Source organism: Piliocolobus tephrosceles, chromosome 19 (assembly GCF_002776525.5).
Source record: "Piliocolobus tephrosceles isolate RC106 chromosome 19, ASM277652v3, whole genome shotgun sequence".
NCBI lineage: Eukaryota > Metazoa > Chordata > Mammalia > Primates > Cercopithecidae > Piliocolobus > Piliocolobus tephrosceles.
The window spans coordinates 36,900,006-36,912,792 of NC_045452.1; the positions used below are offsets into that span (position 1 = coordinate 36,900,006).

Sequence of the window (12,787 nt, forward strand, 5' to 3'; positions counted from 1 at the left end):
TCCCCACAGCTCCTGCCAGAGCTCCCGCCAGAGCTCCCGACGTCGGGCCACGCCACCCTGCATCCCTGGCAGGCCCTCTTACTCAATATAAAGGGTGTACAGGAGAACGCTTGCCCCCGTTTCCTACTCCAGCCCCTGGCTAACACACCTGAAAGGGCACGTCCGCCATGGTCTTGGCTAGGTAGTAGGCCTTCAGGCTGTACCAGTAGTTCAGGTGTTCCCGAAGAAAGACTCCCATCTCCAGGGGAACTAGGAGATAGAAAAGCAAAAAAGAAGGGTCAGCGACCATGCGCAGCGAGTCTGTTTAACATCCCACAACCGGTGATCTTGAGCTGAGCGGCTCATAACCCAGCTCTGGCCTAGGGCACTGAGAGACTGAACAAGCAGAGGACGTGTTTTGCTAGCCTGAAAAACTCGCCACCCATGCGGATAACCTGAAGAGTCATCGGGTGGAGAGTCAGGGTGGGGAGCGTGTCTGTGAACACAAAGCATCATCTTAGTGATGAATGCAAGGATTCGTGCCTGGCCTTACTCTTCCTAAGTCAGCCTCTTCTGAAACTCCACATTAGCGTAGTCCCGTCCCGTGAGCAAAGCTGCGAGCTGCTCTTGGAAATCAGGGGCCGCTTGGGGAGGAGGTACCTAGGGAGGGGCTGTTTATGCTGAAGTTCCGGAGAAGCAGCAGCTGTGTTCACTGTCGCCCAAAGTGACCAAGGGCAGCCTCCTTGTGAACAAACTGGAATTGTGTGGAGATCCATCTAAGAGAGCTTCTTTGCTCCTGAAGTGGGCTGTGCAGAGCTATCTTAACAATTGAACTAGGTAACGCTTAAGTAGTAGACTTGGGGGGCTCCTAATCAGTGAATCTTTAAGAAATCCCCTCCCATCAGCCTTCCACCATGCTTAAAAGTCTTCCATTCGGGATTCATTCCTTTGGCTTAAGTATTGTATTTTCTTATCTAACAGCAAATACAATACAACTTGCATCTGTCAACAAAGAAGATGACATTTTAAAAAACAAAAACATTGTGTTTAGAAAACTCATCTGTTGGTCAAGGCATGACCTCAGGCCCCCAAGCTTGGGTAGGAATTGAAAATAAGGAAGAAGGGGTCTGTGGTCTGTCACTCACATGTCAGGACAGTGGGCATGAGGGCCGCGAACATGAGGAACAGCATGGAGAAGAAGAGGAAGCCAGAGTTGCTCAAAACCTTCTTGGCTTCATTCCCGATCCCCAAGTACAGCAGGCCAATGAGGAGGCCGATCCCAATGTGCGAGGTGATGCGCAGATGCGTCAGGACCTGGGGGCAGACCCGCGTCTTACTCGGTGCATGTGCAAAGCTGTCCTCAGCCCAGAGAACAACCCGGCTGCGGCCTTTGGAAGCATGGGACCCTGAACTCTGTGACAGCAGTTCTTGGACTTTATCCTCTCTTCTCCTCCAGAAAAACAAGCCAAACCCTAAAGCAACTCTCTCACACACACACACACGCACACACACACACATACACACGCATGCTCGCACACACATATGCACACATGTCAGGCTTTTGTTGTGTTAAAACAGACATAATTACTATCCTTTGTTAAAGATTTAAAAATGGAGAACAAACGAAGTCTACCCTCAGAAGAGAGGAAAGGTAAAAACAACGGTGAGGGAGAAGTGGCCATATCAGAGGCTCCAAGAACTCTGGCATGGGCTGCAGTGAGCCTCTCTGTCTTTCAAATTAGGTCCCAGAAGCCATGCCAGGCATTCAGCCACTCCTAAGCTGGTAGCCAGATTGTCCACTTCTCTGGTGGAACTATGGTTCCCGCGTATTCATCACCTCCTTCCCTATAAGGAATTGTCCAGCCCCCCACCCCGATCCTCATAATTCACAGTGCTTTCCTGAAGGAGAAATGGACTTGCCTACAGCCCTGGTTTCAGGCTCGGTCATGTGACTTGTTTAGGCCAATGGCATGTGAGTGCAAGTGACAATTTGCCACCTCCAACTGGAAGTTTTAAGGGTTGTCATTTGGTTTCTCTCTTGCACTTTTCCTTTGACATGTTGCAGAAAGGCATGTCCAGATCGAAGCTGTCCCAGGATGAAAAGACTTATGGGACGGAGCCATGACACAACCCACCGTTACCACCCCTAACACAAGCAGGACACAAGTATCAGTGGAGGGAGACACATACATGACGGGAGTGTTTGTTACTGCAGCATTACAGTGAACGCTGACTATTGCAAATGGAAGAAAAGTAATTTGAAAGTGTCGTGGTTTGGTTTGGGTCTGTGTCCCTGCCCAAATCTCATGTCAAATTGTAATCCCCAATGTTGGAGATGGGGCCTGATTGGATCATGCGGGTGGACTTCTTTGGTTCTGTGCTTGTGACAGTGGGTGAATTATTGTGAGATCTGGATGTTTAAAAGTGTGTAGCACTCCATCCCCTTCCCAGGGGAAAGCCTGCCCCTCCCCTGCCTTCCACAATCATTGAAAGTTTCCTGAGGCCTCCCCGGCCATGCTTCCTGTACAGCCTGCAGAACAATGAGCCAATTCAACCTCTTTTCTTTATAAATTCCCAGGCTCAGACCTGCCTGCCTGCCTTCCTGCCTGCTTTCTTTCCTTCCTTCCTCCCTCCCTTCCTCCCTTCCTCCCTCCTTCCCTCGCTCCCTCCCTTCCTGTCAGATGGGAGTCTGGCTTTGTCACCCAGGCTGGAGTGCAGTGGTGCGTTCTTGGTTCACTGCAACCTCTGCTCCCTGGGTTCAAGCAGCTCTGCCTCAGCCTCCTGAGTAGCAGGGATTACAGGCATGTGCTACCAGGCCCGGCTAATTTTTGTATTTTTAGTAGAGATGGGGTTTCCCCACGTTGGCCAGGCTGGTCTAAACTCCTGGCCTCAAGTGATCTGCCTGCCTTGGCCTCCCAAAGTGCTGGGGCTACAGGCATAAGCCAGTACACCCGGCCTCAGACATTTCTTTATAGCAATGTGAGAATGAACAAACACATTCCGTCAGGATGACTCTAGGAGAAAATGACACACGACTTCCCTAGCCATGGGAGAAGATGGGGGCAGCCTTACCGAGTCCCTCATGATGCTGAGGAAGGTCCTCTTGAAGAGGATGCAGAACTGCGTGAGGCAGCTGGCAGAGAAGCTGTGGCAGCCTTCCACGGACGAGGAGTCCTGAGGACACACGCAAGAGGGGAACGGGTGAAAGCCAGTCAGAGCCGCCGCTCCTTCTCGCTCGGAAAGAGCTCTCATGCAGCGGTGCACAGTGCCACATGCAGCCTTCCCCAGGGGGCTTCAGGATTTGCATTACCTTTCTCAACCCCTTTAATCGTTTTGTCTGCTTTACCTCTTCAGAGGGCCGGTGCCAAAGAAAAGGGTTCACCTCGGCATCACCCCCGAGGTCTCTCTTGTGGTCGGAGTCACACATGCCCTCCCGAACCGCTCTCACCAGGCGACTGTTCTGATCACCGTACTCGCCGGATGCAACCTCCATGACTGCAGGAGAACAGACGCAGAGTCAGCCCAGGTTCCAGGAAGGACGGCCCAATCACCCAAATGCGAGAGTCGTTATCCAAGTGGGAATGTTTTAAAGTGATTCCATAGGTGCTGCCTGGTGGTGCTCATGGCATGATGTCAAAGTCGTTTATCAACCAGCGTGCGGCTCTCAAAACCCCCAGCAAGGCCCTTTATCATGTCAGGAGACTGGAAACGCAAACACACGTGCTGTCGGTGGTCTGAGAAGTAATGAGCTCCTGCATCTACCGACTGCTCATCCAGCTGGTACTTACTGAATGCCTGCTCTGGGCCAGCCTCCAAGGTGGAGCTGGGGAGGGGAGCAGAAGAAAGGACTCCTCCTTGAGGGACTCCTGCTTGAGGAGCTTGTGGTTTGGCAGGGTGTGATGAGAGCCAAGATGGCAGAGAAGGACATGCCTATCACCATACGAGTGGCTGGCACCCTGGGGACTTGGAGGTCCTAGGACTCTCCACCTGCACCTCTCAGATCCCGGTGAGTGTCTCCTGCACAGGCTCTCCCCACCTGCTCCTTCCTCCCACATCCCAAGCGTCACCTCCCGCTCTGCCTGCGGACTTGCTCCCCTAAGGTCACCCTCCACCTCGACTTCCTCTGCAGCCTGCAACTCCTTCCACAGTCCCGTGGAGACTGGCCTCCTTCCCTCTGCCTACCTCTGCTTTCTCCCAACCCCTCTGCCCTCTCCTGCCTCCGTGTCCTCCTGTGCGACGCCTCGCCTCGCCTCCCACTCCAGTAATGATCTTGCTAAGGCCCAAAGCTCCTCAACGCCCTTCCCTTTTCCGCACTTCCCTCTGGCAGAGCCAGCTACTTGCTTCCTCCCAGCTGGTACGGGGGCCACCACACCCCCTAGATCAAGCCACAAACCAGGACACATTGGCCCTACCAGAAAGTCATCCTCAAGGGTTCCAAACAAGCCCACAGCGCTGCCAGGCAACGCTTCCAGACCCCTCTGGTCACCCATACCCGCCACAGTGGGTCATACTCCACTCACCTCCCCCTCTCTGGTCAGATGACACTGAGGAAATGGAATCCCCAGAACACCGTCATCTCTCCAGGATCTCTCCGCATCCCCATGTGCCATGTTTATTCTCCTTCCTGCCCGCCCTTCCCTCCAGGTTCTCACCTCCATGCAGGCTTCAGACCTCTCCTCCCTGCCCACTCAGCAGCATCCGTTACTGACCCGTTACTGATCTGTTACTCTCCCTTGTGAGCAAGCACAAAGCCAGAACCACAGCCCTCCCAGGTCCCATCCCCCCTTAAACCACACTCCCTGCACCCCTGTCCCTCTCTCCTCTCCATCACAGCCTACTCCTTGTGAGTGAGAGGCACTTCCCGTGAACTGTGTCTCATGGAACACAATTTGGGAAATAGTGTGGTAGAAAATACGAGTCCTGGGAATTGCACGAATCAAATATTTTAAAGAAAAATGACAGATTAAGGCTGATGGCTGGAAGGCGAAGGAGGAGGGAAGTCCACCTGGACCGTCACCACACACCCTTATTTGAAAAAGGGTCTTTGCAGAGGTAATTAGGATCTTGAGATGAATCATCCTGGACTTAGGGCGGGCCCTGAATCCAATGACTGCTGTCCTCAGGAGAGGAGGCGATTAGGACACAGAGAGAGGAGAGAGGCAGAGATGGGCTGGCCAGATGGTTTTACCTAGAGTCTAGAGGAAAGGGCACCTTTTCGTTGTTGTTGTTCTTTAAAAGTTTTATCACTGGATGACACTTGAGCCATTTGTGGAATAGTCAAGTGGTTTCTGAGTTGGGGGCATCTGCACTTTTCACTAAAAGTGAAACCTACGGAGGAGGAAAATCCCCTTCCCATCCCCTGAGCTGCTCAGGGCTCCGCTTACCAAAATCTGCTGGGTTGTGGTAGGTTGGGCAGTTCAGACCCAAATCCCTCAAATATGGCACAAGATTGCAGACTTTTCCCCGGTACACACATTGTCCTTGACTCAGGACGTAAAGCTGGAAAAAAGGAAGGAGAGAAAGGGATCAAGCCCTGCCTTCCACGGAAAGCAACCGGAGCTCTCAATCAATCAACCAACCACTCAATGGGTCAGCCCAAACGCTCAGCCACTTCCTCTCCTGAGAGCTTTACATCACCCCCAAGGGTCCTATTAACATGTGAAGGGAAAGCTGTGAAAAGCCAGGGAAGAAGATCGACGGCCAGGGATGATTTGATTATATTGCTTGCTTTTTATTTTTCATGCTAACCCCCTGCTCAGAAAAAATTTTGGAGCTATACACATTTTATCCCTTTGTGACTATTTTTGCTCAGACTAATATCAAAACCTAAGTTTTCTTTTTTTTATTGTTGTTGTTGTTGTTTGTTTTGTTTTGTTTTTGATACAGGGTCTTGCTCTATTGCCCAGGCTGGAGTGCAGTGGCACGATCTTGGCTCAGTGCAACCTCCACCTCCTGGGCTCGGGTGATCCTCCCACATCAGCCTCCTGAGTAGCTGGGACTGTAGGAGTATGCCACCACACCTGGATAATTTTTGTACTTTTTTTTCTTTTGTAGAGACGGGGTTTTACCATGTTGCTCAGGCTGTTCTTCAACTCCTGAGCTCAAGTGATCCACCCACCTCAGCCTCCCAAAGTGCCGGGATTACAGGGGAGAGCCACCGTGCCTGGCCAAAACCTGAGATTTATAAACCAAATGATACTGTGCAAATGCTATAACCCGTTATTAATTCTGGAAAACAAGTGTCCCTCCCTCCCTTTTTAACAGGGGAGGTGATGAAGTTTTACAATGCTGGTGACACCCAGGATCCCACGACCGACCAGCAGGACCGACAGAGGACTCTGCTCAGCAACTTCCACTCCCCACCCTCTTCGCTACATGTGGTTCCACCAGTCTCACAAAACCTGGCACTTAAACGCTCTCAAAAATGAAGACGCCCCACGAGCTAACAGAAGGCCGAGGGTACGCAGGATTTGGTGTCATTCAGGCTGACCTGAGTGCAGCGGTGATCTGGTGGGGAGGGCCCGGGGCCTGCGTACCTGGTCGAACAGCTCGAAGAGTTTGGCGCTGGGCTGGTGGATGGTGCAGATGATGGAGCGCCCCCCTTGAGCGAGCCCTTTCATCAGCGAGACCACCTGGAAGCAGGAGGCGCTGTCCAGGCCGCTGCAAGTCAAGGGGCATCGTGAGACGCCCGTGGGAGGCAGGAACAAGCCACTGCCCCAGGGCCCAGGGGCCCAGGGAGCTGCTGTCCCAGAGGGCTTGGCATCAGGGGCCTGTAGCTGCAGCTGCCCCGTCCCAGGCAGGGCTCTGCTTTGCTGTTTGTTTTGCTGCTTAGTGTCGGGGCACACAGTGGGGCTCTGCATGTTACATTTTATTCCTGGCAAGAATGGAGGGACCCCAGCGAGCCTTCCTGCCAGAGTTCAGGACTGGGGGGGGTCCCCACTCATCTGGGCAGGGGGGAACTTTACAACTGTCCAAGCAGGAGAAAGGTGGGGGTCCCCACTCATCTAGGCGGCGGGGGGACTTCACAACTGTCCAGGCAGGAGAGAGGTAGGGGGGGCCCACTCATCTAGGCAGAGGGGACTTCACAACTGTCCAGGAAGGCAGCTATGCCTCAGGTGGTCTAGTGCTCCACAGTCACCACCCCCCACTCCCCACCTCCCATCTATGGGGCTGGCGATGGGGGTGTCACCCCATAGAAGGCAGCCTTGGTGCAGCCCAGGTGGGCTTTACTCCGGCAGGTAATTCACTGTAGAGTCCTTGGGGGGACCTCTCTTCTCTCTTCTCCTTTCCTGGCTCCTCATATATACTCCTGCTCCCATCCCCTCAACTCTGAAGTGACAGGCCCAGGGGACAATGTGCGCTGGGCAGTCCCCGAGCCCGCCCATCTCAGGGCATTCAGGACATTCAGCCTGCAAGATGCTATTCAAGGGTTCACTGTGGTCTGTTTTCCTGAAGTATCTGACAGACACTGTGGGCTGCTGCTGTGCAGGCCCAAGAGAAGAAAACAGGTGAGCCTCCCCTCCTGACCCCCAGAAGGTCACGGTCACGTTGCCGTCAAATCTAGCCGGACTTTGGAGAGGTGAGTGAGGGGCAGAAATGAGACAATGGAAAGTCTGGCTTAAGTCATTTCAGGAGCAGCCTTGTTCCTGGCCGCCCATCCTCCCCGGGACAACTGAACAGGACACATGCAGGAGTCAGGCGAGCTCAACCTGCGGCAGGGGGCACGGGAGCCAGGACTCCAGAGCAGCAATTCCACAGGGGAGCCCCAAATGTAAAGGGCATTACCCAGGACAGGGGTCAGAGCGCCCGTGGGTATAGAGAGCTGGTGAGCAACCGAGGCAGGATTCTGTCCTGCAGGCATCTCTGAGCCTCTGATGTGCTAAACTGCAGGGCATTTCCAGAACACACCTGAGGACAGACTGTTTCCCAGGGCGTCCCATGACCTTGGCCTTCAGAGTGGCTGAGCCATGAGGAACTTGGTGTCATGGAAAAGACATGCATCGTGAAAGGATGTTCCCCGCTGCCCAGATGAGTGGGGAACCCCCGACCTCTGTCCTGCCTGGACAGTTGTGAAGTTCCTCCCAAAGCCATACCCCCAGGGTCAACACATGCCGTGCAGGCCTGAGCACAGGGATGTCTCTGAGTGAGTGAGGGAGGGGGCGTAAGTCAGCTCTTCTACCCAGCGGTCCCAGATGGAAGGAGGAACCCCTGGGTGAGCTCACCCCCTCTGAGGCTACATCAGGATCTCAGGGTCACCTGGAAGAACTGCTGAATAGAGGGGGTTGTTCCTGCCCCTGGACATCAGCCCAGATGCTCCTGACTTACCTGGTGGGCTCATCGAAGAACATGACTGGAGGGTTGTTCACCAGCTCCAGCGCGATGGCCAAGCGCTTGCGCTGACCACCTGACAGGCTCCCGGTCCGCGTGTTGGCACAAGACAGCAAGCCCAGCGCTGTCAGTATCTCCTTGACCTGGGGCAACAGAACCAGAGACGTTGGGAGCTGCCCGCCAAAGCTCACCACCTCCACGGCCCACACGGGAAGACCTGACAGTCGCTCTCAGCCTGCTGGACACACGGTGCCCGGTCCACATGGAGGCCACGGAAGTCGAGCCCACCCCAGGCTGCCCAGTGCCAAGTGGGGCAGGTGCCATTTCTACGTCAGCAGTCCTGATGAGGGACAGAGACTGCCCACAGGGTCTGCACTGCCCAGAGGCTGTGCAACAGTGCTGAGGTCAGATACGAGAGCCTGCATCCTCATCAGTCATATGGCCTCTGGCACTCTGGCAGGTGCCCAGGGCACGTTCCTCACTGCTAAGCCTAGCCCAGTGCCCCATATGGAGGAGGTGTCCAGTCAGTGGCTGATGAATGGACACATGAGAGGATGCACGATTTCTGGTGGTTTCTGCCCAGAACGAAGGGCAGGGTCGCTGTGACGGTTCCTTGAAAGAGTGAATGCAGAGTGCGGGGGGCAGCATGGAGTCCACGGGGGCAGTGTGGAGTCCGCAGGGGACAGCATGGAGTGCAAGGGGGCAGCGTGGAGTCTGTCGGGGCGGCAACGTGGAGTGCGTGGTGGGGGGCAGCATGGCGTCCGCAGGGGGGCAGGGTGGAGTCCACGGGGGACAGCGTGACGTCTGCGGGGGCTGTTCCCAGCACTCCCGTCATCGCTGAGGTAGGCGTTAAGGGCAGGAACACAGTCACACACGCCAGGGCTCTCGGGAAGGGGGACAGAGTCACTTTTGTTCTTGTAAATACGTTTGACTTGAAAACAAGGTCTCTGAGGTGCCAGGAAGGCAACAACACAGATCTGCAGTGCCCCTCAAAGCAGTTACGACCCACGGTAGCCACACCATGGCGTGGGCTCCGGGAAGCAGGCTGCACGCCAAGACATAAGCAGGGCACTGTGCATGGAACCCTCCCTGTCTGCTCCGGATTATCGATCCTGTATCGACTCAGGGAACACAAAGGCCAGCAGATTTCTGTGCCGGTTTGGTGTTGCTTTCAGCCCCGGCATCGTCTCAGAAGCAGGCCCTGGGTCAGCCACTGCCATCCCTGCCTCCCTATCCTGGGGACAGCCTGCCTGTAGCTCCCTCCAGCATTCACCCAGCTATTGTCCCCACACGCCAGGGCAGCCCTGTGGTGGCCAGCCCCTGGCGGCCATAGCAAGTGGACGCTACTCCGCAGCTCCTGTAGGGAGATGAAGTCATCCGAAGGGAGGAACAACTGTCAAGGAAGAAAATTTCCACTCTGAGCTTTTGAATTATTTATGCACAGCCAGTACAAAGTGCAGCTTTGGTGACAGAAAGAACCAGGGCATGGCTGCTGGACAGGCCGGGGCAGGTGGCAGTACAGGGTCAGCTGACCTGGGCTCCAGCCCTGTCCTGAGCCTCCTTGCTGATGCCCTCACCCCAGCCCTGGTGCCTCCCCTGGATGCCTGGCTCTGAGGGCTGCCAACCCAGAAACAGCTTCTAGGAGGCTGTCTGGAAAAGGCTGGTGGGTGGGGGTCCTGCAAGGTGGGCAGGGCCCTCTTCCCGGCCGGCATCGACTGCTCGTCTTCCCAGGACGAGGCCTCCAGGTCTTCTGGAACCACTGGGCGACGCTGCCGGCCGACTGAATGGCTCTGGTGCTTCCAGGCTCACTGTGGGGGCCCCACACATGCGGCACATCTTCTCTCTCTCCACCCTCACAGAGGGGATGCTGGGAGCGGAGGCTGCTAAGTGTGCCTTTCCCTCCGCGCCCCTGCCCATGAGCTGGGCCCACCCCACTTTCTCCAGTGTCCTCTCAAGAGTGACGCCACCCAGATGGGTCCTGTTTTAAAGTCTAGTCAGAAAGAACTAACAATGATCTCAGTCATTTATACATTTTTCCTGAACAAACCAACAAAAAAATTGCAAGTCTGCTTGTAGCTCCAGCCCCCTTAGGGCTTCCCAGTGGGCGCTCCAGGGAGGGTCTCGGCAGCCCAGGCTGCTCCTGGAGACCTCACTCCTGAGGAAGTGGCCTTGCTGGAGGGCTCTGGGGGATTGAGGCTGCTTTGCTGAGAATCAAGGAAGGCCATGTACAACACAGCAAAATTCCACGATCTTCTAGAACATTCCATTCCATTTTGTTTCCATGAGATACAGAGAACATCGACCTAGGTGCACATTGGGGGTAGGAGGGAAGTGAGTGAAGGCATGAAGTTGCTGCTGTGTTCTGAAGCACTCCTGATGGTGGGCCCGCCAGGGAGGTGTGCACCTGCACCATGGTGGGCCCGTCAGGGAGGCACCTGCACCATGGCTGAGGAACAGCTGGGTCTGCTGGTTAGAAGCATGTGCAGGATGCAGTGTGGCCTCCAGGTCCTGCGGGGAGGGCTCTCTGTGTTGTTCCATCCAGCCGAAGAGGAATCTGAGAACGGCGCCAGGGGCTCACTCCTCAGGGATGATTCAGCCACGTGAGTTGATATTTTTGCCCTTGTAAACCCAGTTGAAAATAGCTGGAGGCTCTTATTCGGGCTGTGTCTTAAGCAGGGCCCAGGCACCACGAGGACACACACCTATGGCTGCCATGTGTCTTCGGGCCTCGCTACTCCTGGGAGGCACCTCCATTCTCCACCGAGATGCCGGCTTGTTCTGGGTCTTCCCGCTCTGGCAGTCCAGGGGCCTGGCTTGCTGTGTCCTCGGCATGGAGCCTGCTGAGCAGCACTCACTGTGCACCCAGCCCTCGGGGAGGGCGACTTTTGCCAGCTATGCCAGAAGAGGCTGGTGGCTGTCACCTTATGCTGCAGGGAAGCAATTCCACAGCTCCTCCCATATGGATCACATGGGATCCATCGAGCTCATTGACCTTAAAGAATCCATTCAATTCAGGTTGCACTGCCCCAAAAGGCAGGTGGGGCCTGGTTTCCTGTCCCTACATTATAGGCGAAGCTCGGCTCGGGGCACTGCAGGCAGTGGCCCAAGGCCATCCAGTGGGTTCCAGGAGGCCAGGGTGGAGGGCTCCCCTGTGTCCTCACCTCCGCTTCACCCCAGGGCCTCTCCGTGTTAGCAAGTCTCCCCACCCTCTGCCTCCTGCGTCTGCTCCCCCTGCCTCCGGTGATCCCGGAGACCCTCTCCACCGTCTGCTCTGTCCTTGGGCCTTTGGTTTGGGTCATTGAGACAGAATTCCCTCTCTCCAGTGCCTTCCCCTCCAGAGCTCTCGGCTCCTCCTCCACGCTGAGCGTCAGTGACCACTTCCACCATCTCTTCTTGGAGCCCCCACAGCCGCCCCTCAGCTTGCAGGCCAGTGTCTGGAGGGGTCTTCGGGACCTTGATGGAGGGCTATCCGAGGCAAAGAGATTGGATTGTGTTTCCGACACCCCATGAAAGCAGGGAGGCTGGGGGATGGGAAGGAGGGCTCCGAGAGGCGGTCCCAGGGGCACTGCAGTCTTCCAGGCTTCGGAAGCAGCAGCTTCTTGAGTCTCCGGATGGAAAAGCCTCTGCTTCATGGGGCGCTGCACACTCTTGCCGGCCTCTCCTCTTGTCCTGCAGCTGATGGCAAGGACGGCCCAGGACTGGGGGGTGGCAAAGCTGACCTCAGACAGGGAGAGCGGAGGTCACCCTGGCTCAAGCCCAGGGCCCCGTTCTGTTGATTTGGGTTCATCTCCCGTGGGAGACCGCCAAGACTCAACTGTGACACCTGCTTTGCTCTGTGTTCTTCTGTGTGCCTGGAACTAAGGCTTTCATCTGTTACGTTCACTGCCGTCTCAGTGAGCACGAGCTGCTGTAACGAAGTCTCCCGCACCGGGCGGCTTCCACAACAGAAATTCCTGTCTCAATTCTGGAGGCCAAAGTCTGAGATTGAGGCAGCAGGGCTGGTTCCTGAGGCCCCTCTCCTGGGCTGGCAGATGCCGCCTCCTCCCTGTGTCCTCACGGGGTCGTCCCTCGGTGTGTGTCTGGGTTCTCTTCTCCTCTTCTTACAAGGACACAGTCAGACTGGACTGAGGCCCACCCATATGACCCCGTTTTAACTTCATTACCTCTGTAAGGACCTGATCTTCAAATACAGCCAATTCTGGGTTTCTGGGGCAGAGGCTTTAACATATCATCTTTTTGGGGGGATCCAGGCCATAACACTCATCTTCCATAACTTGGTATAAGTAACACTCGGGCGTGGGAGGTGGCGTGTGTGTGGGGTGTGTGTCTACGTGACACTGTTTAGAAAACACTGTCCAGAGAGGGCTCTTGCTTTTCAGCCTAGAAAATAAACTCACAAGGCTGGCTCTTCTGCCCCCATGAAGGGCCAGGAACACATGTAATTTCCACATTTTCTCTCTTTTGGGTTCTGTTCATCCAT

The 12,787-nt window shown here is 55.3% G+C and overlaps 1 protein-coding gene across 2 annotated transcripts in view; it reads right to left on the bottom strand.

The window, feature by feature from the left end:
- ABCG1 (ATP binding cassette subfamily G member 1) overlaps nt 1-12,787 on the bottom strand; it is an 81,959-nt gene that overhangs the window by 11,893 nt on the left and 57,279 nt on the right. The window contains exons 6-12 of one of the 2 annotated variants that reach the window (XM_023192047.1): nt 8,305-8,450; nt 6,516-6,639; nt 5,364-5,478; nt 3,290-3,474; nt 3,052-3,153; nt 1,125-1,293; nt 149-249 (exon numbers count right to left, since the gene is read on the bottom strand). In XM_023192047.1, the coding sequence (XP_023047815.1) occupies nt 149-249; nt 1,125-1,293; nt 3,052-3,153; nt 3,290-3,474; nt 5,364-5,478; nt 6,516-6,639; nt 8,305-8,450 (942 nt within the window). The remainder of the gene's footprint in view (nt 1-148; nt 250-1,124; nt 1,294-3,051; nt 3,154-3,289; nt 3,475-5,363; nt 5,479-6,515; nt 6,640-8,304; nt 8,451-12,787) is intronic. The other variant, XM_023192056.2, reaches the window with a different exon arrangement.